Source organism: Podarcis gaigeae (genome assembly GCF_964106915.1).
Source record: "Podarcis gaigeae genome assembly, chromosome: 8".
NCBI lineage: Eukaryota > Metazoa > Chordata > Lepidosauria > Squamata > Lacertidae > Podarcis > Podarcis gaigeae.
The window spans coordinates 19894772-19921362 of NC_139684.1; the positions used below are offsets into that span (position 1 = coordinate 19894772).

The following is a 26591-nucleotide window of genomic DNA, read 5'->3' on the forward strand; positions in this document are numbered from 1 at the left end:
TGCTAGGAACAAGGCGTTATAGCCAACTAACTCTACTCAAGAGTAAACCCACTGAAATGTATGGACCGTAATTAGCCATGTTCACTAGCTACTCTCTGAGCAGAACTAGCTAGGGATACAACTCAAGAACTAGGACAGGTCTGAAGAAATGTTTGGTAAAAGGATCGTAGAAAAATGAATATATCCACACCAAGCTTTAAAAGCACTCATAAATCCACCCCCATTTGACTTAAAGGCACGTTAGAGCTGTGAGTCACCCTCAAGAGTCGTAAAGCCACGCCGAATCGCGGCAAACCGCTCATAAACCTCCCAATACAAAATAAACGGCGAAACACACACACACACAGAGCCAAGAGTGTAGTGCCTGCAGAATCTGCTGGCAAGCATGGGAAATTCTGCAGAGTGGAATAATAATAATAATAATAATAATAATAATAATAATAATAATAGTGTGATTGCAGGCTTTTAAGCAGAGCAAGGGCATTAGAGCAAAGCACCTGTTGGCTAAAAACAAAAAACACCATCACTTGATTTCTAAACATGTGGCCCCATGAAGCTTGAGCACACAGCCTGTGCAGAAAAACAAAGGCATATGAGGGAATGTGGAAGGTGTACCAGAGATATTTTACCTGTCATGGTTATGTGGCAGCCACTGTTAAGAGGCAAACACACAGGTGGGAACCAGGCCCACGCCAAACAGGCAGAGTGTAGAAGCCAGGCCTTAAGATAGTACTGGGATGCTGCAATCATAACTTACAACCTGGACATCAGAATTAGAAGCGAGGTAGGAATTGGATCCAGCTCGCACTTAAAGGTAAAGGTAAAGGACCCCTGACAGCTAGGTCCAGTCGCGAACAACTCTGGGGTTGTGGCGCTCATCTCGCTTTACTGGCCAAGGGAGCCGGCATTTGTCCACAGACAGTTTTTCTGGGTCACGAGGCCAGCATGACTAAGCCACTTCTGGCGAACCAGAACAGTGCACGGAAACGCCGTTTACCTTCCTGCCGGAGCGGTACCTATTTATCTATTTGCACTTTGATGTGCTTTCAAACTGCTAGGTTAGCAGGAGCAGAGACCGAGCAACGGGAGCTCACCCCGTCGCGGATATTTGAACCGCCCACCTTCTGATCAGCAAGTCCTAGTCTCAGTGGTTTAGACCACAGTGCCACCCACGTCCAAACAGTTTGCACTTAAAGGCCATTAATTATCCTAATTGGCCTTTTCCAAAGCAATGCAAGCACACATCAGCAAAACAATTGTGCACCCACAGTGGTATTCTCAGACTAGGTATGGGCGGAAATAGTTTGGATTGGCTATCAGTTAACATCTGATGGGATTTTAATGAGAAACTGCCTAATTTTGGGAATTGTTTTGAACTGTTCTAACATTGTATAAACATTGAGTTTTCCAAGAAAAGGGATGGACTGTAAAACCACTCTTATGTTATTAGATCAAGCAACAGCTCCTACAGGGCCCCAAAACATTTCTACCGATCGTAGAACTGAAAGGGCTCTACATACCCAAGACACGACGCGTCCATTGAAGCAGGGCAGCTTTGCATTGTCGTCTGAGATCTCCTCTTTCACAACCCTGGATGGATGAAGATGAGAGAAACAAGAAAACATCAGGAGTTCATCTCGGAGAATGGCATTTTAATGTGCAGTGCTTTGAAAAGAAGGAAAGCATCTATCTATCTATCTATCTATCTATCTATCTATCTATCTATCTATCTATCTATCTATATCTATCTACAGTGGTACCTCCGGTTAAGTACTTAATTTGTTCCGGAGGTCCGTTCTTAACCTGAAACCATTCTTAACCTGAAGCATCACTTTAGCTAATGGGGTCTCCTGCTGCCACCGTGCCGCCGGAGCCCGATTTCTGTTCTTATCCTGAAGCAAAGTTCTTACCCTGAAGCACTATTTTTGGGTTAGCGGAGTCTGTAACCTGAAGCTTATGTAACCCGAGGTACCACTGTATCTATTTCATAAAATTTATATACTGCTTGACTGAATGTTTTTAAAAACCACAGAGTGGTTTACAACTAGAAGAAAACAATGAAACCATCAATAAAAAACAGTTAAAAAAAACAACTTAAAACATTTTTTAAAAAAATTAAAATCAATAAGCTGAAAGCCAGATTCAAACGCACGTCAACATTCTACATATCTCGACAGGCTCGCCTACACAAAAATGTTTTTAGCAGGCACTGAAAAGAGCACAGTGAAGAGGACAGTGTCTGATGTCAATGTGAAGGTGCAGCCACACTAAAGAATCAACTTCTTACAACTGTGGAACAAATATAATGCAGCACCAGTAACAGTCAGGTCTGTAGATCTTGCAGCAGTCAAGTGGGTGTATATGGAGCGAGGTGATCTCACAGCCAAACTGGTCTCAAACTGTTTAAAAGATGCTGGTCATCAGCCCTAAGGAGTTAACCCCTCCCAGAATGAAATTAGCCCATTTTTAAAAATATATAAATGACAGATAACCAAGCAAAGATACTAAAACAGCAACACAGAGAGAGAGAGACACACACACAACCAGCAGTATCAAAAGAAATATATAAAAAATAAAAATGACTGTATTGACAGTCTTCTTGGAAGGCTGGCATGGAAAGGGTTAAAGCGGGCTTCCCGGGTGGGTGGGGGAGCATTACTTACTTACGTTATGTTAAAAAATGTATGCCCTGCTTGAGTGTAACAAAAACCCTGTGGTTTACAAAAAGCTATTGACGTTATCAGTAAAAAACTGTTTAAAATGAGTAATCAAAAACATTTTACCAACAATCAGCAATTAACCAGCCCCATTTGTTGGCGATGTTGTGGTCAGAAAATTCCTTCACTGGGGAGGGGTCTTGATCTATATCACCTCCAAGGTCCTTCCCACTCAAACTATTCACTAAGTACAGTGGTACCTCTGGTTGCGAATGGGATCCGTTCCGGAGGCCCGTTCGCAACATGAAAAGAACGCAACCCGCAGCGGCGCATCTGCGCATGCATGTGACGTCATTTTGCGCTTCTGCGCATGCGCGAGCAGCGAAACCCGGAAGTAACCCTTTCCGGTACTTCCAGGTCACCGCGGGATGTAACCTGAAAGAACGTAACATGAAGCGGACGTCACATGAGGTATGACTGTACTGTAACTGATCTCTCTCTCTCTCTCTGTCTCTCTCTCTCTTAAGAAACTTGGAGCTGCCAGAGTTTGAACCCAAGGCCTTTTGCAGGCAAAGGAAATTCCCTCTTGACCACACAGAGATTGAGCAGTGAGCTTTCTCTAGGCATAGAGGGAACTGGGTATGTTTAACCTGGAAAAGACAAGACTCAGAGGGGCCATTCAAGTGATCCAACTTTCTTTCTTTTTTACCTAATGTCATCCGGTTTTCTTAATATTTTGTACACTCGCTGAATGAGCAAAACTAAGTTTAAATCTAAAATTTTAATTTTTCACCTCATCCCGTTTTTGAGTTATGAAGGTTTGGAATTTCAAAAAACTGACAATTTTGGATTTCGGAAGGTGATCGACTCTCCTTCACTGGTTGTTGTCGCTGTTGTTTTTAACAGAGATCCAGTGGCCGCTTGTCAGGGATTCTTTAGCTGTTGTTTTTTTTAAATCATTTTTTCAATACAAACAGCAACCACAAAAAACACATACAACAAAAACCACAATAACACTAATAACACAATTTAACAATTCAGATTTGAATACTGATATACCTATATCTTTAGCTGTGGTTCCTGCATTGCAGGGGGTGAGACTAGATGTCCCTTGGGGTCCCTCTTCCAGCTCTATGATTCTAGGACTGATAATTTGATCCCCTGGTTGAGTTTAATTAGTTAATGAATTTGCTTCTGGCTGCACACCTGCAATATTTCAACCCATATTAGTGTCTCTCTAGCCCACAAATTGAGAATTCATCTCCGGAGGGGGAAATGAGCTGCTTCTCCCTTCACAAAACAAACACAATTTTGTTTCCTCCTTGCTTCGCTTCAGATCTTTCCATTTTGGTCCCAAGGGGGGGATACCACCAACTGGAAACCTCATCAATCCGGTGTTGTGTGGTTTGGCTTTTTTGGCGTTGTTTGCTTCCTTTAAAAACACCACTCCCTCCGTTTATTTAATGATTCCCTCCGTGGTTCTCCTGCCATGCGAGGGTGGGGGGCACAAAGGAAGGAGTGAGTCTTCAAAGCATCATCAAAAAGGTACCCTTAAAAACCCACATGCGTTTGCAAAAGGCAGAAATCAGACAGAGGACTGTGTTTCTCTCCCGCTTGAGGATAAGACACCTGAAATCTACTTGCAGAGAACCTAAGTGTAACAAGGCTTTATCAGTATTGGATCCAGACTGTAGGGCAGGTCAGTCATGATTAATAACAATAATAATAATAATAAATTTTATTTATACCCCATCCTCCCTGGCCAGAGCCGGGCTCAGGGCAGCTAACACCAATAAAATCACAGTAAAACATAATAGGGGAAAAAGAGAGAGAGAGAAAAAAACCAATCTAAAATGCAGGTTAAAATGCAATTTAAAATGCAGCTTCATTTTAAAGTAGCTGATAAATCAAGACCGTAAGGTGAGGGAAACATAAGGGTCAGACTAAGTCCAAACCAAAGGCCAGGCGGAACAGCTGTGTCTTGCAGGCCCTGCGGAAAGATGTCAAGTCTCACAGGGCCCTAGTCTCTTGTGACAGAGCGTTCCACCAAGTCGGGGCCAGTACTGAAAAGGCCCTGGCCCTAGTTGAGACCAATCTAACCACCTTGCGACCTGGGCACAAGATGTGGGCACAATATTCAGATGGAGGAATGGGGGGAAACTATGGAAGAATGACATAAAATTTACAGCATGTGTGGTGATTAAAGAAAATTATACGAAAATGATGTACAGATGGTATCTAACTCCTGTCAAATTAGCAAAATGTACAAAACTAAAGAAAGCAAGTGTTGGAAATGTAAAACTTTTTTTCATATGTGGTGGGATTATAAAATTGTTAAATATTAGGAAATGATATATAATGAAATGAAGATGTTTAAAATAAACTTTGCTTTTTAAAAAACAGAAGCACCGTCAATTGGGAAACACTGGCCTGTGAGCGCTCCAATTGGAGAGCAGCCTTTACCAAAGGTGTCATGGACTTTGAAGACGCTCAAACTCAGGATGAAAGGGAGGAACATGCTAAGAAGAAGGCACGTTTGGCAAACTCTCACCTTGATCAACTCCTGCCCGGAAACCTATGTCCCCACTGTAGAAGGACATGTGGATCCAGAATTGGCCTCCACAGTCACTTAAGGACTCACTGTTAAGACTGTGTTCACGGAAGACAATCTTACTCAGCTACAAATGATCGCCAAAGAAGAAGATGACGACGGATATGCTCTGCTTCCATGAACAGAGAGGCATTATGATTCTGAATGGAACCACAGAAGGGGAGAATGTTGTTCTGCTTAGGTCCTGCAGGTCGTGCTTCGGTCCTGAGCTGGGATCTTCCAGAGCCACTACCGGCCAGAGCAGACAATACAGTGGTACCTCCAGTTGCGAATGGGATCCGTTCTGGAGGCCCGTTCGCAACATGAAAAGAGCGCAACCCGCAGCAGCGTGTCTACGCACACACGGGTTGCGATTCACCACTTCTGTGCATGCGCAAGACGTCATTTTGCACTTCTGTGCATGCGGCGAAACCCGAAAGTAACCCTTTCCAGTACTTCCAGGTCGCCGTGGGACGTAACCTGAAAGAACATAACGTGAAGCAGACATAACATGAGGTATGACTGTACTGGGTTTGCACTGCAAGGCCGTGTCGGTTGTTTGTTTGTCCCACCAGCGCACAAGCAGAATATATATTAGGTGAATTAACAAAACCACATTAGAAGTTGAACAGCGCCTCTGATTCACACATGCTTCGGGTGGTTAGTTATTAAAACACTGAGTTCGATAGCTCCGCTCTCAATGCTCCACATTTTTTTTTATTGCATCACACATTCCTGGCAGCAATTTAATCAGCAGAACGTGTTAAAGAGAGTTTGCTCCCCCTCTGTTTTTATTTTTTCGAAGCCTTTTAAGAGTCGCCTTGGGGGGAAACAAATCAGGTTAAGATGGGGTGGGGTGGGGAAGAGAGATTGAGCAGCAAATTAGTACGGCATCATCGTCATCTCTTTCAACAGTACTTATCTCCTTTCTTACAAGTGGGCCGTGGCAAGTAGCAAATTTGGACAGGCTAATTGCCACTCGCCTCTGGAGAGTGAGGGTTTCTGCCAGGCAACCAAGCAAACAAGAGAGTCAATTTTCAACAGTTAGGCGCTGAAGCTGATTTGGCTACACTCCTCTTTATCCAGAGCAGGCATCAACAAGATGCTCATCACACTGAACGTGACATGCAGCCCTCTGGCAAGTGTGATGTGACGTCAGCTTTCCATCCAACTTTGAATCCGCAGAAGTGGGCAAAGGTTGTCCAGGCAATGGCGCAGTGACCCCCCCCCCCCAGCACCCACACCAAATACCCAACTCCAAAGCTTGATGGTCACGTGGGCAAGAGGTCTATGTATGTGTAGGGGGGGGGGTGTGAATGTGCATCCATACACACAATCTCCTGACTGCTGGTTTTGTTTGATGCTACTGTACATTCTGCAGCATGTCACTGATGCAGTAATAGTGTGTTAGTGGTAGATTTGTCCTGGACATGTAATTCTACTTTATTACAGTAGTTGTTCTGCAATGCCTCCCCAGTGTTCGCAGATTATTGCCATCAATATTGCCACTCTGGTGCTATAGTACAGTGGTACCTCGGGTTACATACGCTTCAGGTTACATATGCTTCAGGTTACAGACTCTGCTAACCCAGAAATATTACCTTGGGTTAAGAACTTTGCTTCAGGATGAGAACAGAAATTATGCTCCAGCGGTGCAGCGGCAGCAGGAGGCCCCATTAGCTAAAGTGGTGCTTCAGATTAAGAACAGTTTCAGGTTAAGAACGGACCTCCGGAACGAATTAAGTACTTAACCCGAGGTACCACTGTACAGTGAAAGCAGGACAACCTCCCTCCCTCCCACTCCCCGGTAATATTATTGATGGCATATAAAAAGTTGCAGGATTTCAGCAAGAAGCTTTAGGACATGCACCCATTGGAAATGAAACAATATGTTCGCCCCAAAGCATTTGCAGTACTGAAAGCGGGATCATGTATAACAACCCCAACAGCATCATGAGGACAAATCACCATGAATGCACAACCAAGTGTGCATCTGGAGGGGCTCTCTATACATACACACACCATCTTTTAACATATAAATTCTGCCAAGCGCTTGTAAGAAAAGGGGGAGGGGGTCCAAAGAGAGCGGAATATCCTCACATCAAATGCTTTGGCACATCATAAATAAAAGATCTGCCACAACCATTCTTTCAAGCTCTTCAAGTTACAACTGGCGTTATTGATCTTGCGCTGGCACATTCCATGCTAAGGAAGGACAATCTTGAGTGTGGCCAACAAGACAGGAAGTGGTACCAAAAAAACCCCACGGTGTCCACTCCTGCTCCTCCACTGAGCTAAAAAGTTACCATGGAAAAGCACTTCTTCCTTAACCAAACTGAACATGCACATAATGCTCGAGTGTTCAACGCCCTTCACAGGCATTATCTAACGTTAATCCTGATATGTCCTAAGAACATTAAGAAGAGCTTGGCTGCTAGATTAGGCCACCTAGAGGCCCACATAGTCCTGCATCCTGTTCTCACAGTGGTCCAAAGAGTTACCCCAGCGCAAGAGCCACTCTCCTCACTTGCAATTCCCAGTATTCCTGCCTCCGGCCAGTGGATAAACCTTCTCAAATCAAATCAATAAATAAATGAACAGACACCTTGCAGATTTTAACATCTCATGTTTGCACTGTGAAGCTGAAACTCCTTAGGCTGGCTTAGATGGAGCGCATGCATGCACACACATGCACTTTTATGGGGCTGTGCAATATCGCATACTATCATGTCCCATCTTTCCATTAGCAGGCTTAGAATGCTTGACCAAGCCCCCCCCCCATTAAAATAAATATTCATTTTAATCCCACTAATTTTTCCCGAAGGTACCAATTTTTGCATAGCAAATTCATCCTAATGCATTTGTTTATGTTATTTCCGTTAATATGTGGATTTTCATGCACACTTTACCCGCATACATGCATTTTTGTACACATGGCTCGGCCGGCGAAATCACACAGCAGAAATTCAGAGAACCATGAGTTTCGAAAGATGGCTGCAGTTGGGTTCACATTTTGTTTCGGGAAGTGAAAATTAGGCAAGTTTGGCTTTAAATGCAATCAAGGGTCTCCCCCCTCCGTCATCTATCTCTCTCTCTTTCACACACACACACACACACACACAAGCAAACACTTTAACCTCACAGCAACCTTGCAAGGCGGGTTATATTGAAAACAAGCAACTGGCCCAAGGTCATCCAGCCAACCTCACAGGACCAATGAATCCTGGTCTCCCAGGCCTGCTTAACTCCAGCACTCTCAGCCCATTTCTCTCTCTCGTTTCCAAGAGCAGAAAACAAAACTACTCTGGGCAGGAGGTTCTTTCAACTGCTAGGGGGCTGCGAACACCACAGCCCCCCCAAACAAGCCCCCCTAGAACAGCTGGCTTGGCTTTCCTTCTCTCCGGGGAGCAATTATGCACAAGCTGTTGGAACATCCAACTCTTAAAATAGCAAGGTTGTTTTGTTTTATTTCCCTCTGGAGGACGAGGGTTGGGCAGAAATTCCAGACAAGAGGAGGAGCTGGTTCAAAACATAAGCTGATATTTGGTCGGGACCTTTGGCACAGGAAAAAGCTAGCGCCAGTTTAAGCTGGGTGGGTGTGGCTTACGCCGGCTTCCTCTCCCCCCCATACACAGAATCGCGGTGTTGGAAAGAAACCTTGTAGGAACATAGGAAATTGCCTAATATATTCATTCAACTCTGCAATGACCGGCAGCGGCATTCCAGGGCTTCGGGCAGAGATAGTGGGATTTGACACTACAAATGCATTATATATTGTAATGTTTGATGTATAAATTTGGTACTATTGAATATGAAAAGTATTTTTTTTCTTTTAACTTTTGTCTCTCCTTTTCTACTCTGTATGTTGGGAAATACGTAGACAAATGTGTTTACAGTGTAATGTATTGATTTTTGTTTCTATTTATTTTTTCCTTTTATTTTCTTGTAATATTTAATAAAAACTAAAAAGGGGGGGGGGAGAAAAGAAAAGAAAATGCTCGGCCACTGAGTTACAGTCCTTCCCTCTTGCAGGTTCATCTAGTCTAACCCATTACTCAGCGCCAGAATCTTGCAACAGCCCTGAGTGATGGCTACCCAGTTTCTGCTTAGATACCTCTTGCGAAGGAGCCTGTTCTTCTGGCCATGGTTTGCACAGAATGCTAAAACAAACCATGGTGTAGCACGAACATATGAGCTCCAGGATAGATGACTCTGGCTTTCTTCCTACCTGGTCGTTCTGCTGCTCCACACTGAGCCAGGCCCTAGCGTGTTGCTCCCAGTTTAGCTTTCTCTCTCAACTAACCATGAGCCGTAACTAAGATTTGTTCTATGGTTTGTTAGTTTACAGTTTGTCTGGGAGAGCTATTGCATTGCGGCCCAAGGCCAGACTTCACAGGGAAAGCGTCAAGGCAAATGGAGAGCTCCTAGCGAGCAACTTGCTCTAGCAGAGGTTGGGAGCAGACTGGGGTATCTTATACCTCCTCCAGGCTCCAGCCCTTTGAAAGAACTTCAGAGCCTTAAAGGGCCAGTCCTCTGGGCTGAAGAGGAACGCTCCTCCAACTTCCCGTAGCTTCCCTTTTGGTTCGCTGCGGACACTGGCAGACTGATTTCTTTCGGAATGCCGGAACTCACATTCCCTGGGCCTGCTATTCCTGCGCCTGGCCTATGACAGCGCTCAAATCTATGAAACTCACCCCTAGATCTGAAAAGAGAATTTGCGACACTAGGAACACTAAGTTATAACTGCCTGTGTCCTGTGGAAGCTGGTGCCCATTGGGACTGACAGGGCAGAAAATGGGAAGTATTGATGTACAGTGGTACCTTGGGTTACATACGCTTTAGGTTACAGACTCCGCTAACCCAAAAATAGTACCTTGGGTTAAGAACCTTGCTTCAGGATGAGAACAGAAATTGTGCTCTGGTGGCACGGCGGCTGCAGCAGGAGGCCCCTTTAGCTAAAGTGGTGCTTCAGGTTAAGAACAGTTTCAGGTTAAAAACAGACCTCTGGAACGAATTAAGTACTTAACCCGAGGTACCACTGTATTTGGTTCCATTTACCTGTTGAAGCCCTTAGTATGCAGAGTAAGGGAGCAGGAATGCAACCCCTGCGTAAGTGGGGTGATACCTGATTGATTTGGATCTTGTCAGAAAAAGTCCTCCTAGATTTGCCATTTCCAACACACACACACACACACACACACACACACACACACACCATGGACTGGTATGCTCATATGTTTTGCAATAGTGGCCTGGAAGGAGTTAACTCTCGTATGACGAAAGGCTGCAGTATCTGGGACTTTTCCGTTTAGGGGAAAGGTGAACAAGAGGTGACATCACAAAAGTTTATAATATTATGCCGGGCTTAAAGAAAGTGGGTAGAGAAAAGTTTTTCTCCCTCTCTCCTAACACTAGAACTCAGGGGCATTCAATGCAGCTGAATAATAATAATAATAATAATAATAATAATAATAATAATTTATATTTATACCCCGCCCTCCCCAGCCAAGGCCAGGCTCAGGGCGGCTAACAAGCAATAATAAAAACAAGTTGAATGAATACAACTTAAAAACAAGATTAAAATGCAACAATTAAAATACTGAAACATTAAAATGTAGCCTCATCACAGGAGGAGAAAGGAAAAAGAAAGAGGGGGAGGGAATCAAATTGGCTCCAAGCCAAAGGCCAGGTGGAACAACTCTGTCTTACAGGCCCTGCGGAAAGAAATCAGATCCCGCAGGGCCCTGGTCTCATGAGACAGAGCGTTCCACCAGGCCAGAGCCAGAGTTGAAAAGGCCCTGGCTTTGGTTGAAGCTAATCTAACTTCCTTAGGGCCCGGGACCACTAGGGTGTTGCTGTTTATGGACCTTAAGGTCCTCCGTGGGGCATAGCGGGAGAGGCAGTCCTGTAGGTAGATTGTTAGAAGAATGTTGGAAGATTTGGGGCAGAACAGGAGAAAGGGCACCCCATGTGTGCAGGTCCTGTAAGGAATCATTTGAGTTAGAAGGGACCCTGAGCATCATCTAGTCCAACCCCCCTGCAATGCAGGAAGATGCAGCTGTCCCGTACAGGGATTGAACCCATAACCTTGGTGCTATCAGCACTGCACTCTAACCAACTGAGCTACCCAGACAAAGAAGAGGCAGGCGGCGGGGTGGGGTGGGGGAGGAGCACTCTCAAAATACACTTTTTCCATTTGAAAACCACAACACATGAAGCTGCCCTCCGCAAGAGAACGACTCCCAGGCCTCTCGGCTGCAGCACCAAGTGTGGAAAGGCAGGAAATGTAGGCCACCTCAAGTCTGCTTTGTTGGAGCGGGGAAAGGAAGAGCACAAAATCCTCAAGAATTTTCACATTAATGTCACATTAATACTGAAAGCAATTAAGTGTAAAACAAATAATAGTAAATTATCCTTTGTGGCAACTTATTGGACCAAGATAGATGAGCATTCTACATGTCTTGATAGGCTTGCTTAGACAAATATGTTTTAAGCAGGTTTCCAAAAGAGTACAACGAAGGGAGCTGCCTGGTGTCAATGGGCAGGGAGTTCCAAAGGGTACGTGCTGCCATGCTAGGAGTTTGATTTCTTACAAGTGCAGGATGCTTTATGTGGCACCTGTAACAGTGCCAGTTCCACAGATCAAAGCAGTCTCATGCGGGCACATATGGGGTAAGGCGATCCCAGCTGTAAACTGGTCCAAAGCTGTTAAGGGCTTTACATACTAACAGCAACACCTTGAACTTGCCTTGGCAACAAATTGGCAGCCGGTTAAGATCTATGAGCAGAGGTGTTATAAGCTAAGGAGATCTCCCTCTTGTCACCAACCGTACTGCAGAATACTGCACTAGCTGCAATCAGATGTCAAAGAAATAAACAACTATCGGACTTTTAGAAGACACCTGAAGGCAGCCCTGTTTAGGGAAGTTTTTAACATTGGATGAATTATCGTATTTTAATATTTTGTTAGGGACACGGGTGGTGCTGTGGGTTAAACCACAGAGCCTAGGGCTTGCCGATCAGAAGGTCAGCGGTTCAAATCCCTGCAACGGGGTGAGCTCCCGTTGCTCGGTCCCTGCTCCTGCCAACCTAGCAGTTCGAAAGCACGTCAAAGTGCAAGTAGATAAATAGGTATCACTCCGGCGGGAAGGTAAACGGCGTTTCCATGCGCTGCTCTGGTTTCGCCAGAAGCGGCTTAGTCATGCTGGTCACATGACCTGTGAGCTGTACGCCGGCTCCCTCGGCCAGTAAAGCGAGATGAGCACCGCAACCACAGAGTCGGCCACGACTGGACCTAATGGTCAGGGGTCGGGTCCCCTTTACCTTTACCCTTAATATTTTGTTGGGAACCGCCCAGAGTGGCTGGGGAAACCCAGCCAGATAGGTGGGATATAAATAATAAACTATTATTATTATTATTATTATTATTATTATTATTATTACAGGATCAAACACAAGGGAAGTCCCTCGTAGAAGTTACCAATGCCTGAATGACAGCGATCATAACTGGCACAGCTGGGAAAGGGTTTTCTAGCTACTGAGGCTACTTGGACGTCCAAGTGATAGAGCTGGATCCTGAAGCTTCGCCAGATTGCGCACCTGCTCCTTCAAGGAGAGCAACAAGCAACTGACCGATTTCTCAGACACACGGAGATGGAGTTCACTATAAGCACTTAGGATTGTCCTGAGAGGTGAGACACATCTCCAAAACACAGGTGAGGAAGATACTGGTCTTGCTGCTGCCTCATCTGCAGCTGCAGCCCCACCTTCTTTTTTCTGAGAAGAAGCCATGAGTCACAGAGCAAGAGGTTCTGCCTGCAGCTCGCGCTGTCAGGGGCTGGGTGCCAAAAAATAAAATAAAAATGAGGCTCTGGAACCAAGTGGCGCACTGCACATTGGCAAGAGCGAGGGAGAAAGTGCTCAGTGACACATCGCCTTGCCTTGTGCGCATGTCCACGCGGGGGCCAACCCAAACAAAGCTTGCTGAGTCAGTGGCAGGAGCTGGCACCAGTTGAAAACCATTCTGGTGTGCGGTGAAAGCACAGCCTCACTGCAATGCCCCTGCTGTTTTATCCCATATTTGGCTCCTAATCGCCATCTGCAGTTTGGTGAAAATTGAGGAGTGAGTGCTGAAGGGCTCTCACCAACAGACCATCCACACCGTATATTTAAAACATGTTTAATGTATGGAGCTTCCACCAAATATCCTAGGAACTATAGTTCCCCCCCCCCCAAGAGCTACAATTCCCAGAACCCTTAACATGCCACGGTTCCTAGGTTTGCAGAGGTGGGGGATCCATGTACAGTGGTACCTCAGGTTACAGACGCTTCAGGTTATAGACGCTTCAGGTTACAGACTCCGCTAAGCCAGAAATAGTACCTCGGGTTAAGAACTTTGCTTCAGGATGAGAACAGAAATCGCGTGGCGGCAGCAGCAGGAGGCCCCATTAGCTAAAGTGGTACCTCAGGTTAAGAACAGTTTCAGGTTAAGAACGGACCTCCAGAACAAATTAAGTCCTTAACCCAAGGCACCACTGTACTTTAAATAGGCTTTAAATGTGTGATATGGCTATTAGCCACAATAGCTATGCTCTGCTTCCATGATTGGAGACAGCAACACTTCTGAATGCCAGTTTCCGGAAAATGCAGGAGGGGAGAGGGCTCTTGTGGTCGGATCTTGCTTGCAGGCTTCCCAAGGGCATCTTGTCAGCCACTGTGAGAACAAGACACTGGCCTGATCCAGCATTGCTCTTCTTATGTGGACATGACCTGAAGTCTTACAATGGTCTTATAAGGTAAAGGTAAAGGACTCCTGACAGTTAAGTCCAGTCGCAAACAACTCTGGGGTTGCAATGCTCATCTTGCTTTACTGGCCGAGGAAGCCGATGTTTGTCCACAGACAGCTTCTGGGTCATGTGGCCAGCATGACTAAGCCGCTTCTGGCGAACCAGAGCAGCGCACAGAAACGCCGTTTACCTTCCCACCAGAGTGGTACTTATTTATCTACTTGCACTTTGATGTGCTTTTGAACTGCTAGGTTGGCAGAAGCTGGATCCGAGCAACGGGAGTTCACCCCGTCACGGGGATCCGAACCGCCGACCTTCTGATTGGCAAGCCCTAGGCTCAGTGTTTTAGACCACAGCGCCACCTACCGAAGCCAGCAGCGGGAGGCAACTGAATCTGCCAAAGCATGGCTAAACAGTGGGCTTTGGTACACAGTGGCATATTATCGTAAAAACAAAACAAAACGTGCTGCTATTATGGCACGACAGGAAGATTTATATTTTTATTCCGTCGCCTTGCTTTCCTAAGCCGGTCTGGCCCTAAAACAATTTACAACGCAAATCCAGCGTCCTGTACAGTTTCCGCTGGCCATGTTCCCGCCCTCTTTAATGAATTGCCCAACTTGTTAATTGCCCTGAGAACACAGTGCCGTAACAGTTTTTTTTTAAAATAAATAAATAAAGGACGAACCGCGCACCCAGTCCTTTGCATTCAGCGGAGCCCTAAAGGTACTAGGCGGGGCACTTAACAGCCAGCTGGCAACAGGCATCTGGCTCACTCGCCTCGTTCTACTGGGCTGTTTGGTTTGAGCCTCTGCTTCGAGAAGGAGTCGTTTAAGGTGTCCCCTGGTAGCTGCCTAATGCAAAACCGACGCAGGAAGGCAGCACCTGAGAGCTCCCCGAGTTCCTTGCGGCAGGGAAGGCCGTGCCCTCATTAAAACAGCGCTGCCATCTGCTTGCACTCCTGGCACACCCCAAACACACATTCCAGGCCCCAGATCTTCCGATAAACAAGGCAAGCTCCTCAGCTCAGAGCTGCAGAAGCTCTCTCATCCCTCGATTAACATTTGCGACTTTCAAGGAAGTTCGATACAGATTTTGGCAGTGGATGAACCTGTCTGCTTCAGCTTCTAATTTTTGCCTCATTTAACATTTTGGTGCACATTTTCCCTGCCAGCACTTTGACCTCATATGCTATTGTATTTTGTATGGTATCCCCAGAGCTCCCTGTGAAGATGAATGAATTGTTGGACTGCTCTGAAAGCTGTAGCTCTGTGAGGGGAATGGGGGTCTCCTAACAACTCTCAGCACCCTCAGCAAACTACACTTCCCAGGATTCTTTGGGGGAAGCTATGACTGCTCCATGTGGTATCGCGCTGCTTTAAAAGTACAGTGCAGATAGGCCCTCTTTCAGCCTCTTGGAATGCTACATGTTCAAGGCTTTCTGGGTTTTTAAAAAAACAAACATCCCTGCTTTGTTTACACAGCCATCGCCAGAATTTTATTTGCCTTGTGCTCACTTGAAAGCCAAATCGGCCTTCCCAAGTTCAAGAGCGCACAGGCTGGCCGATTCCCAGAGCATGCCAAGGCTTGCTAAAGAGGCAGCATCAGTTTGCTGGCAGCCTGGAGAAGACGCAGATTGGTTTTTCAACCAAAGGGCTGCATTCCCTTCTGGGATGTCTTCCGGAGGCCACATGGCATGGTGGGCAGGGCCAGAGGAAAAAGTGGGCAGAGCAAGGAAAGCAAATTTCACCTTTGTGCAGAAGGCCAGTTTCTACACCCACTCACATACCCCTCTCTATCCTTTATCCAGGCAAAGAAGAGGCATGATCAAAATTAAAGGAAGCATTCCAGTGGGAGCATGGGGGGAGAACACTCAATGAAGGTGTGACTTGCAGAGTCTCCAGTACCAGAACATCCAGCCCTCTGGTCTGACTGGGACTGGCTACTTCAGGGACTGTGAAGCCGTTCCTACAAAGTTTGTGATCTTTTGAGGTTGGCTCAGTAGCCTGGAGGGACGCGGGTGGCGCTGTGGGTTAAACCACAGAGCCTAGGACTTGCCGATCAGAAGGTCGGCGGTTTGAATCCCCGCAACAGGATGAGCTCCCGTTGTTCGGTCCCTGCTCCTGCCAACCTATCAGTCTGAAAGCACGTCAAAGTGCAAGTAGATAAATAGGTACCACTCCAGTGGGAAGGTAAACTGCATTTCTGTGCACTGCTCTCATTCGCCAGAAGTGGCTTAGTCATGCTGGCCACATGACCCGGAAGCTGTATGCCAGCTCCCTCGGCCAATAAAGCGAGATGAGCGCCGCAACCCCAGAGTCGGCCACGAGGTCAGAGGTCCCTTTACCTTTACCAGTAGCCTGGAGTCACAGACTAGGGATAAGACATCAGAAGTGACAAGGATAGCTAACCAGTCAGCAACCTCGTGCTTGGCCTGTGCTGACCAGGGAGAGACAAACCTGTCGATTCCCCTAGTTAATGCTAGGGGGTGTTAATTAATGCTTCTCTCCTAGTTAATGCTTCTCCAGCCCTGCTTCCAATCGGCCTCAAGGACGCACGACTTCCCAACGAATGAGAGCAGCCTCATTACAGACTTCATCCAGGGAACTGCAAAGCTGGCAAGGGGTCAGGACAGGAGGACTGAAGGCTGAGTGCTCCTGATGCAGAGAGGAAGAGAAGGGGAAACCAGAGCTGCTTCCATCCAGAGCGATGTTCCTCATTTGGGGTGGCAGCGACTGACTCAAGGCTGTCAAAACCAATTGGATCCTAAAAGCCGTCACCGGGAGTCGCTTTCCATCAGCCTGCCAAGCCTGGCAAAATCAATTATGTCACAGGCTCGTCAGCTTCACCAATCCCGGGTCTGCCGATCGGTTGCGGGCACAAAAGACACTCTCCTTTATCCGATTGAGATCTTTGTTCCCACATTCTTCAGTCACTTTCGCCCCTCTTTGTATTTTAAAACAACAACCCACTACATGTTCCTTAAGAGGATGGGGGAAACTGTGGCACTCTAAATGTCTCCCCCACCCCACCCCGTCTTCAACACCTCTGAAATTCTTCGTACACCGAAAATAAATTCATGACTCATTAAAACGTGTCAAGACCCAACCGGATGGAAAGGAACTTTCTGGGACACACACACAACAGGAGGAACTTAAACCACAGTGTCACAGGCTCAGAACGCAGTTTGTGTGACCCCACTCCCATCTGATTCCTGTTGCCCCTGCCCCACACTTCCTCATGGGACGCACATTGAACAGGGTTTCAACAGCGCAAATGACACAATGGAGCCTTCCCCAGCCAGCTGAGATGAGAGCACCGGAGCTTACTGGCAGACAATGTGTTATGCGCCTGCATCTTACAACACCTGGGCCACCCCCACAATTACTGCAGGGCGAAAGGAGCATTGAGACAAAGAGGAACCAATTAACCACGGTACACAGGGAATGCATTCCGTGCGACACTCCCATCGCCCTACATATGCCCCGAAGAGGAGGACGCGGGAGCCTGGGGCCCAGTTCCAATGTCACTCGGATGCAGTGAACACAGAGGATAATGTTATCAATGGCCAGTGTGGTGTAGTGGTTAGAGTGCGGGACTAGGACCTGAGAAGCTGGGGTTCAAATCCCCACTCAGCCATGAAGCTAACTGGGGCGACCTTCTCAGCCCGACCCATTTCACAGGGTTGTTGCAGGGGTCAAACAAGGAGAACCACATATACCACTTTTAGCTCCTTGGAGAAAAAGGTGGGATAGAAATGCAGTAAATAAACAAACAGCTCAATCACTATGTTCTCCCTCCACCGCTGGATTAAGGAAACCTAGTAATCTCAAGTGGGAAGACTGCACCTACACTCAGGTCCTGCTTGCAGGCTTTCCATACTGGCCTGTGAAGTAAATCATTAATTTAGTTCCAAATACTGCCTTCCCATCCATGGGGACCATGGAGAGAGCACACTATAAAAATCAATCACATAAGATGCACAAAATATTATTCACAAGCAGTGTGTATTTTAAGTATTGTGAGAAGGGCTCTGACAGTGCTAACCTATGTACATTTCCTTAGAAGTAAGCTCTGCTGAGTTCAGCGAGACTTACTCCTAGGTAAGCATGTGTATGATTGGGCCATCAATCACTTAACCCTAACAACATACCTACAAGGTGGACCACTATTACCATCCTCCTTCTATTGCAGGAAGTGAAGATAGCAGCACCTTCAGTCACTTGGTGGGTTCACAACAGTTCACTCCCTTATTTATCTGGTGGCATTACAGTCTGTTTTTCCCCACAATAATTATTTTCTTTGTTAATTCCCTCTGCAATCTGGTTAGTTGTGGCCAGCAAGCAGCAATTTGCTCAAAAGCCAGCAAGGCTACTAAGAAATTCAGTGGAGCTTCCTCCCAGGTAAGTGAGGTTAAGGTGGCAGCCTAAAGCTGATTATTTTCATAATGCTGGGAGTGGGGACCTTTTGGCCCTCCAGATATTGCTGAATTACTATCCACTATCAGGCCATCGACCATGCTTGCTGGGGCTGATGGGAGTTGTAGTTCAGCAACATCTGGAGGGCCAAAGGCTTCCCACCCCGGATGCGACACGTTGTGTCACACTCATTTGTATCATCTGTACAGTACTTCATGGGGTGGTTCCTGCATTTCATCATCATCATGGGAGTAGACCCATTGGAATTAATGAACCTTAATTAGCCACGTCTATGAACTTCTCTGAGTAGAACGAGCAATGGACACAATCCCATTATTATTATTATTATTATTATTATTATTATTATTATTATTGACGCGGGTGATGCTGTGGGTTAAAACACAGAGCCTAGGACTTGCCGATCAGAAGGTCAGCGGTTCGAATCCCCGTGACGGGGTGAGCTCCCATTGCACGGTCCCTGCTCCTGCCAACCTAGCAGTTCGAAAGCACGTTGAAGTGCAAGTAGATAAATAGGAACCGCTCCGGCAGGAAGGTAAACGGTGTTTCCATGGGCTGCTCTGGTTCGCCAGAAGTGGCTTAGTCATGCTGGCCAAATGACCTGCAAGCTGTACACTGGCTGCCTCGGCCAATAAAGCGAGATGAGCACCGCAACCCCAGAGTTGGCCATGACTGGACCTAATGGTCAGGGGTCCCTTTACCTTTATGAACTTCTCTCAGTAGAACGAGCAACGGATACAATCCCATTATTATTATTATTAGGCTTAAAAGTGGGGTCTGCAACAAAATGTTGCTGTACAGAGAGTTCCTGTTCAGGATGCTAGGAAGCTGCCCACGCGTTTTTGCAGCATACTTCATCCCACTCCCGTCTCCCGTGACTTTACCTTACACAACCACCCACTTCAACAGTCGGCCAGCACCCTAGGGCCTCTGAGCATGTGACCAAAGGCAAGGATGTAGGCCTTCCATGAACATTTCACTTCTGTATTTGCTCACCAGCTTGTCGCCTCCAATTAATTATTAAGGGGCAGACACGCGTGGATGTGCCCGCACTTGAGAACAGAACAGCCTTGTGCAACGAAAATATGCTGGAGACGGACAGAGCTGAGCCAAAGGCCACGCCGCTGTCCCTCCCCAACCCCTGCCAACACAGAGCCAATATTCATTAGCATACAAGCCGCTATTGACATCTTAGTGGGAACCATGCCAAACCTCCTTTTGTGTGCCCGCTCGCCCAATGCAATTCCTCCAATAATGACCTCGACTCAGGATTATCCATTGAGGAGCCCACTGAATTGTCCAGATCTGGACTCCAAGAGAAACATCTGATTTCCCAGGTCCTGAAGAGAGGGGCAGATTCCAGGGTTGTCAAGTCTGCATTCCTCTTTTAATAAGACCTCAAATGCAACATGGTGGCCACATACATCGAGATAAGCTATTCATGTGAATATACGGTAAGTCAATATCTGAGTTGACAAGAGGGCACAGATTCTCACACAAAACTCTTAACATTCATATCTCTCTATATCAGGCTTCCTCAACCTTGGCCCTCCAGATGTTTTGAGACTACAATTCCCATCATCCCTGACCACTGGTCCTGCAAGCTAGGGATCATGGGAGTTGTAGGCCAAAAACATCTGGAGGGCCGAGGCTGAGGAAGCCTGCTCTATATGAACCTGCCCAGGTGCTAAGATCCTCAGGTGAGCACCTTCTCTTGGTCCCACCAACACCGGAAGCATGGTTGGTGGTGACACAAGACAGAGCCTTTTCTGTGGCTGCTCCCTGTGGAATTCCCTCCCAAGAGAGGCAAGATTGGCTCCCTCTTTGCTATCCTTTTGCATGCAGGTTAAGACCTTCCTATTCAGACAGGTTTTCTCGTGACCCATCTTGCTTTTCCTGTTGTTAGCTACACATCCCCACATGGAAAACTCCATCCCCAGATACAAGACATGGGGAGGGGAAGTTCCTCTCACACCTAAGAGAGGAGCTTTGAATTCTTTTTCATACTTAAAGAGGCAGGATGAAATAAAATTGTTCTCTCTCCAAAGAGCCTTTATCCATAGCTGCGGAAGAGGGGAGGAGGCAAGGTTTTTTAAAAATAATTTCTGCAGTGAGGAACTCCAGGCAGCTGAGAAGACGAAAGGAGAGAGGGGGGGGAGGGAGAGGGAGAGGGAGAGGGAGAGGGGGGAGAGGGAGAGGGAGAGGGAGAGGGGAGAGAGAGAGAGAGAGAGAGAGAGAGAGAGAGAGAGAGAGAGAGAGAAGGGGTACAGTATCTGCTTTACATGCAGAAGGTCCTAGGTCTAATCCTGGACATGTCCAGGTAGGGATAAGATTGCCCCCTGCCTGAAACCCTGGAAAGCTGATACATGGACCAATCTGACTCTGTAGAAGGCAGTTTCCTATGTTCCTATGAAGGTGCGGTGGGAGATCACCCCAAGATGGACAGCTAGACATTTCAATTGCATTTCAGAAGAGGCAAGCGACTGGGGAGAAATCCATTGCAATCTCAAAAATATAACATGGTCCAACTCTGCGAAAGGCAGCAAACACACCCTCCTCACGCCCCCAAGTCAGAAAATTGCATGCTCAGACAACTGCACACACCAAAAGAAAAATCAATCCGTATCGATTCTCTTGCATGCTATATAATACAAAACTCTTTAGAACTGGAGGGTGCTGAATGACAGTTGTCAGAAGACAACCAGCCGTTCCAGACTTTCAGCCCAGACTCTGAAGGAAGCCCTGTCACAGTGGTCCTTGTTTGGGCATCTGGGTGAGGCCACCAGAGATCTCAAACAGAGCCAAAAGGATCCATGGGTTTCCTGAGGCCTCTAGGCATTGGAAGATGTCTGCCCACTCTTCAGCCTTTCAGATGTTAGGAGATACTTTGGTGCTCGAATTCTAATCACATTTTATTACTTGTAAGAGCCCTGATGGATTGGGCCATAAGCCCTTCACGCTGTTCTCAACTGGATGTCTGTGTGGGAAGACCACAAGCATGGCCTGAGTGAAACAGCCACTCTTCCCACCTGCCATTCCTAATAATTGGCTTTCGGCAGCATACTGTTGCCAACAGCAGAGGCAGAACATAGCCATTGCGGCCAATAGCTACAGAAAGCCTTCTTCTCCACGAATTTCCTCTAATTCTATTTTAAAGCCATCCAATCTGGTGGCAAATCCTAAACTTAACTTTGCACATTGTGTGTAAAAGTCATCTCTTTTATCTTTCCTGAATCTTCCAACATTCAGCTTCATTGGTCCTCTAGCCACTTCCTGAACAATGTGAATTATTTTATGCACTTTTCTCATGTTTCCCTTACCTATGTATTTTCTCTAATTAATTAAATGTTTGCTAATTAATTTAATTAAAGAGCCCCGAATGTTGTGGCTTTTCATCATAAGGGAGACACCTGACCTCTTGATCATTTTTTGTTGCTGTTTTCCGAAGGCCTTCCAAGCTCTGCAACATTCCTTTTCGGAACATCTGATTGATTGATTGATTGTAATTAAATTAAATTACTACTTCGTGTTTCCTTAGGAGGTGGTCTCCTCTCTTAGACAGCTGAACCAGGAAGTGGACAGATGCCCAGAGTTGGAGAGGCTGTCAGGAATGTAGACCAGAGAAGTGTTTCCCAAACTTGGGCCTCTGGCTGTTCTTGGACTACAACTCCCATCATCCCTAGCTATCAGGACCAATGGTCAGGGTTGATGGGAGTTGTAGTCCAAAAACAGCTGGAGACCCAAGTCTGGGAAACACTGCTCTATAGCATGCATGGGAACCCTGTAACCCTCCAGGTGCTGCTGGATTACAACTCCCATCATCCCTGACTGCTGCTGAAGTGGCTGAAGCTGATGAGAACTGTGGTTCAGCAACATCTGAAAGGCCATTGGTTCCTCTTCCCTGCTCTGCGGGCTAGTTCTGACTGGCCCCACCTCACATGCTGGATTTCTATGTGCAGGGAAGCTTGGACAACCCAAGGGGAAGAGGACAACCCACAGTCCTCTCTGCACACAGAAATATAGCATGCTAGGGGGAAGTGTTTGAGTTTAGCTTTCTTCCTGACACACCAGATCAGGGGTTGGGAACCTTTTTGGCCAGAGCACTATCTTTCTCCAAACCTAAGGGATGACTTTGGCAGGTGGGCGGGGCAAACCACCTGCCAGTCATCTCACATCATGGACAGACATATTGAGGATCATAGAATTGTAGAGTTGGAAGGGACCCCAAGGGTCCTTAGTCCAACCCCTAGCAATGCAGGAATCTCAGCATGCAGTCCCCCATCCAATTTGAAACTGGACCGGACCCTGCTTAGCTTTGCAAATATGCCAGCAGTTTTATCACTACGCTGGATTTTTTACTGGAGATATTTAAACAGGGGCTGGACAGCTATCTGTCAGGGGTGCTGTGGACACAGATTTCCTGCATCGAGTAAAGAGGGTTAGGCTAAATGACTTCTAGGACCCCTTCCAAGGGGTGCATCCATTGAAATTAGTGGTCATGACTAACCTAGGCCCATTACTTTCAATGGGACTACGCTGAGCACGTAAAGCATTGGATGCAACCCTGGTTGTACAATTCTAAAAGCCCAATATGAACGGGGTGTGTGAACATGAGGATTCTCCCTCCGGAGAAATCAGGGTGCAGATTCTCAGCTACAGCTACGGGGTGTGCTTTACCTCTTCTGCCTCTTTTGCCTGCCCACAGCCTACAAACACTGGAGAGAGACGAGAGAAAGAAATATCTCTTTTCCCTGCCTGCATTACATGGGAAAAGAAAAGGTGTCTGATGGGTGCTTGGAGGCAGGGAGGTATGTCAGTTCCCCAAAGGCAGATGTTTCAAGCATTACACTCAACAGATGCTTCCTTGACTAGGATATTTTCCGAAATGTGAGCCTGCTAGGTGGTCCATCCACACACCCTTGCCTGGGGAATGCCAGAGGCTACCGAGAGTTCACAAGAGAGATACTCCCATTTCCAAGTTCCCAATTCCAAGCTCATTTCCAGGCCTCTTGGATCAGACCCAAGGCCTATCTAAGCTCAGTATTCCACTTTGTAGAGTGGCCAATCCAGAAGCCTCTAAGCAGGGCAGGGAGGCAACATTATTGCTTTTCACCACGGAGTATTCACAGGGAAACTGCTTCTGAACAAAGAGGCTCCATTGGGCTGTCACGGATGATAGCCACTGATAAACCAGTCCTCCCCACTAAATGAACTGGCCGGATCCCTCTTTTGAAGCTGCCCAAGACATCTTGTGGCAGCCGGTTTTGTGTCTTGAGTGCTAATACAGGGGTAGCCGAGTTGGTGCCTTGCAAATGTTGGACTACAACTCGCATCATCCCACGTGAGCAGTGGCTGGTGGCAGTCAGAGGTAAGGGCCACAGCTCAGTGGTACAGCATCTGTCTTGCATGCAGAAGGTCCCAGGTTGAATTCTCAGCATCGCCAATAAGGCTGGGGGAGACTCCCCTTGCCTGAAACGCTGGAGAGCTGCTGAAACAGAGCTAGATGGAGAAGTCGTCTGTCTCAGTAGAAATCAGCTTCCAATATAGCCAGCTTCCATTCACTGCAGGGAACTCAGTTACAGATAGGTAGCCGTGTTGGTCTGCCATAGTCAAAACAAAAAAAATTCCTTCCAGTAGCACCTTAAAGACCAACTAAGTTAGTTCTGCTCTTGTCTGAATTTTGTGATGCAGCTCTCCAACCACAGAGTCATAGAACTGTAGAGCTGGAAGGGACCCTGAGGGTCATCTAGCCCAACCCCATGCAATGGAAGAATCACACAGCCAAAGCATCCCTGGTACATGGCTATCCAACCTCTGTGTACAAACCTCCAAGGAAGGAGAGTCCACCACCCATGCCCTCTCCCAAGGGTTGCCCAGAAGGTTCTCTACCACTAACATAGAGACGGAATCAAGGTTGAATCATAGAATCTTAAGAGTTGGAAGGGATCACAAGGGTCATCTAGTCCAGCCCCTTTTTGCCCAACATGGGTCTCAAACCCACAACCCTGAGAATAAGAGTCTCATGCTCTACCCACTGAGCTATCCTATTCCCTGCAGAATACCAGTGGAAGTTGTCCACATATCAGGTGCAGATTCAAAGCTGAATGAGCATCAAAGACAATAAACTGTATATTTCTCCATACACACCCGGACCTCTTCAATGCCTGGAGTTCAACTTTTTTCGCACATGGAGCTGCCAGGGAGCTCACTCAGAGGGGAGGGCCGCACAGATCAGAGCCCCCTGATTGATTTGTTTTGCTTAACCGTTCTTCCCCCCGGAGCACAAAAACCACAGGAAAAGGGCCCCGTCCCCTGCATCCCCCGGCTGTGTTTTCATAGCATCCGCGGGTAATAAAAGAACGTGCCACACCCAGACCACGAGAGAGATTGTTCCTGCTCAGGGCTGTTGGGGAGGCGGCAAAGGAGAAATGGCTGGAAATGGTTTGCAAAAGCTAGCCACAGGCAGCAGACATAAAGAACATGACTCCCCACCCACATACACAGAGAAGCTTGGGAAGTCTGTCATTTGTCAAGGGTCATTTGGGAACTGTAGCTTTGCAAGATCTCAACTAGAACTCCCACAGTTCTTGGGGTGGGGGAGTTCCAAAAACTCACCTGATCCCCATTTGTATGCACTCGCTCCAACTGCCCTGGTTTAGCAAGAAGAGCCTCTACTTTCTGAAGCCTTGCAAAACAGTCCCAGTTTTCTGAGCCCTCTCTGGGAGCTTTAAGGAGAAAATTAGTGCCGGCAACCAAGTGTTGCCCTAGGAAGCCCTCCTGTTCAGGATGCCAGCCAGCCATGCCTTGCCCTCTTTCCAGGTTACATCATAATCACCTGTTCTTTTAAAACAGAGGTTGGAGGGTCATCTGTCAGGGATGCTTTAGCTGCAATTTTTGCCTTGCAAGGAAGTTGGGGATCCCTTCCAGCTCTGCAGTTCTACGATTTTATTATTTGTATGCCACTTGTCCATAAAACTGTGCCCAAAGTGGCTCACAACATATCAAGTGAACAATTAAGTCTAGCATATGCACACGCACACACACTTAAAAATAACAATCAGACCAATTAATGAGAGAGAAAGAGGATGGCAGTGTTATGTAACATTTGCAAACTCTGAGGTGTACAGATGCAAAAGCAGAAAAAGAGCTACTCTGATTATTATTATTAATAATAATAATAATAATAATAATAATTGTTTGTACCCCGCCCATCTGGCTGGGTTTCCCCAGCCACTCCAGGCGGCTTTCATAGAAACCAAAAAACACTAAAATATCACACATTAAAAACTTCCCTGAACAGGGCTGACTTAAGATGTCTTCTGAATGTCAGGTAGTTGTTTATTGCTTTGACATCTGATGGGAGGGTGTTCCACAGGGCGGGCGCCATCACCGAGAAGGCCCTCTGCCTGGTTCCCTGTAGCTTTGCTTCTCGCAGTGAGGGAACCGCCAGAAGGTCCTCGGCTCTGGACCTCAGCGTCCAGGCAGAACGATGGGGGTGGAGACGCTCCTTCAGGTATACTGGGCCAAGGCCATTTAGGGCTTTAAACACCAGCACTTTGAATTTGCATACTCTGAGATGTACAGATGCAAAAGCAGAAAAAGAGCTACCGGTACTCTGATTTAAATAGGAACACAATATATACTGTAGATTCTGGTGTATAAGACGACTTTTTAACTTGGCTTTCTCCCAGCGTGGAGCTGCCCACCGTATTAGGCAAATGGGCTTATAAGATGAACCCCCAAATTGCAGCTGTCAATTTTGGGGGTTGTCTAATACGCCCAGTCACCTAATACGCCAGAATCTCAATATACCGGTAGTTGGGATGCCTGCGAACAGGTGAGTTGTGTGCCTGTTCAGTCTGTTGGGCAACTTCAAACCATCTTTAAACTAGACCAGGGGTTGTCAACCTGGTCCCTACCGCCCACTAGTGGGCTTTTCAGGATTCTAGGTGGGTGGTAGGGGGTTCTACGGCACAAGCTGAATCCAGTTTCCATTGTGCACTGGTGGGCGGTAAGGAAATTTGACCATCAAGAAAGATGCATTAGTGGGTGGTAGGTATAAAAAGGTTGACTACCCCTAGACAGTCCTTAAGAAGATAAGAGCTTGCTGGATCAGGCCAAA

The 26591-nt window shown here is 46.8% G+C and overlaps 1 protein-coding gene across 4 annotated transcripts in view; it reads right to left on the minus strand.

The window, feature by feature from the left end:
• The window catches only part of DVL1 (dishevelled segment polarity protein 1), an 88615-nt gene that overhangs the window by 50961 nt on the left and 11063 nt on the right, over positions 1–26591 (minus strand). For 3 of the 4 annotated variants that reach the window (XM_083752600.1, XM_083752602.1, XM_083752603.1), the window contains exon 2: positions 1521–1590. In XM_083752600.1, the coding sequence (XP_083608726.1) occupies positions 1521–1590 (70 nt within the window). Of the gene's footprint in view, positions 1–1520; positions 1591–23800; positions 23934–26591 lie in introns of those variants that run through there. The other variant, XM_083752601.1, reaches the window with a different exon arrangement.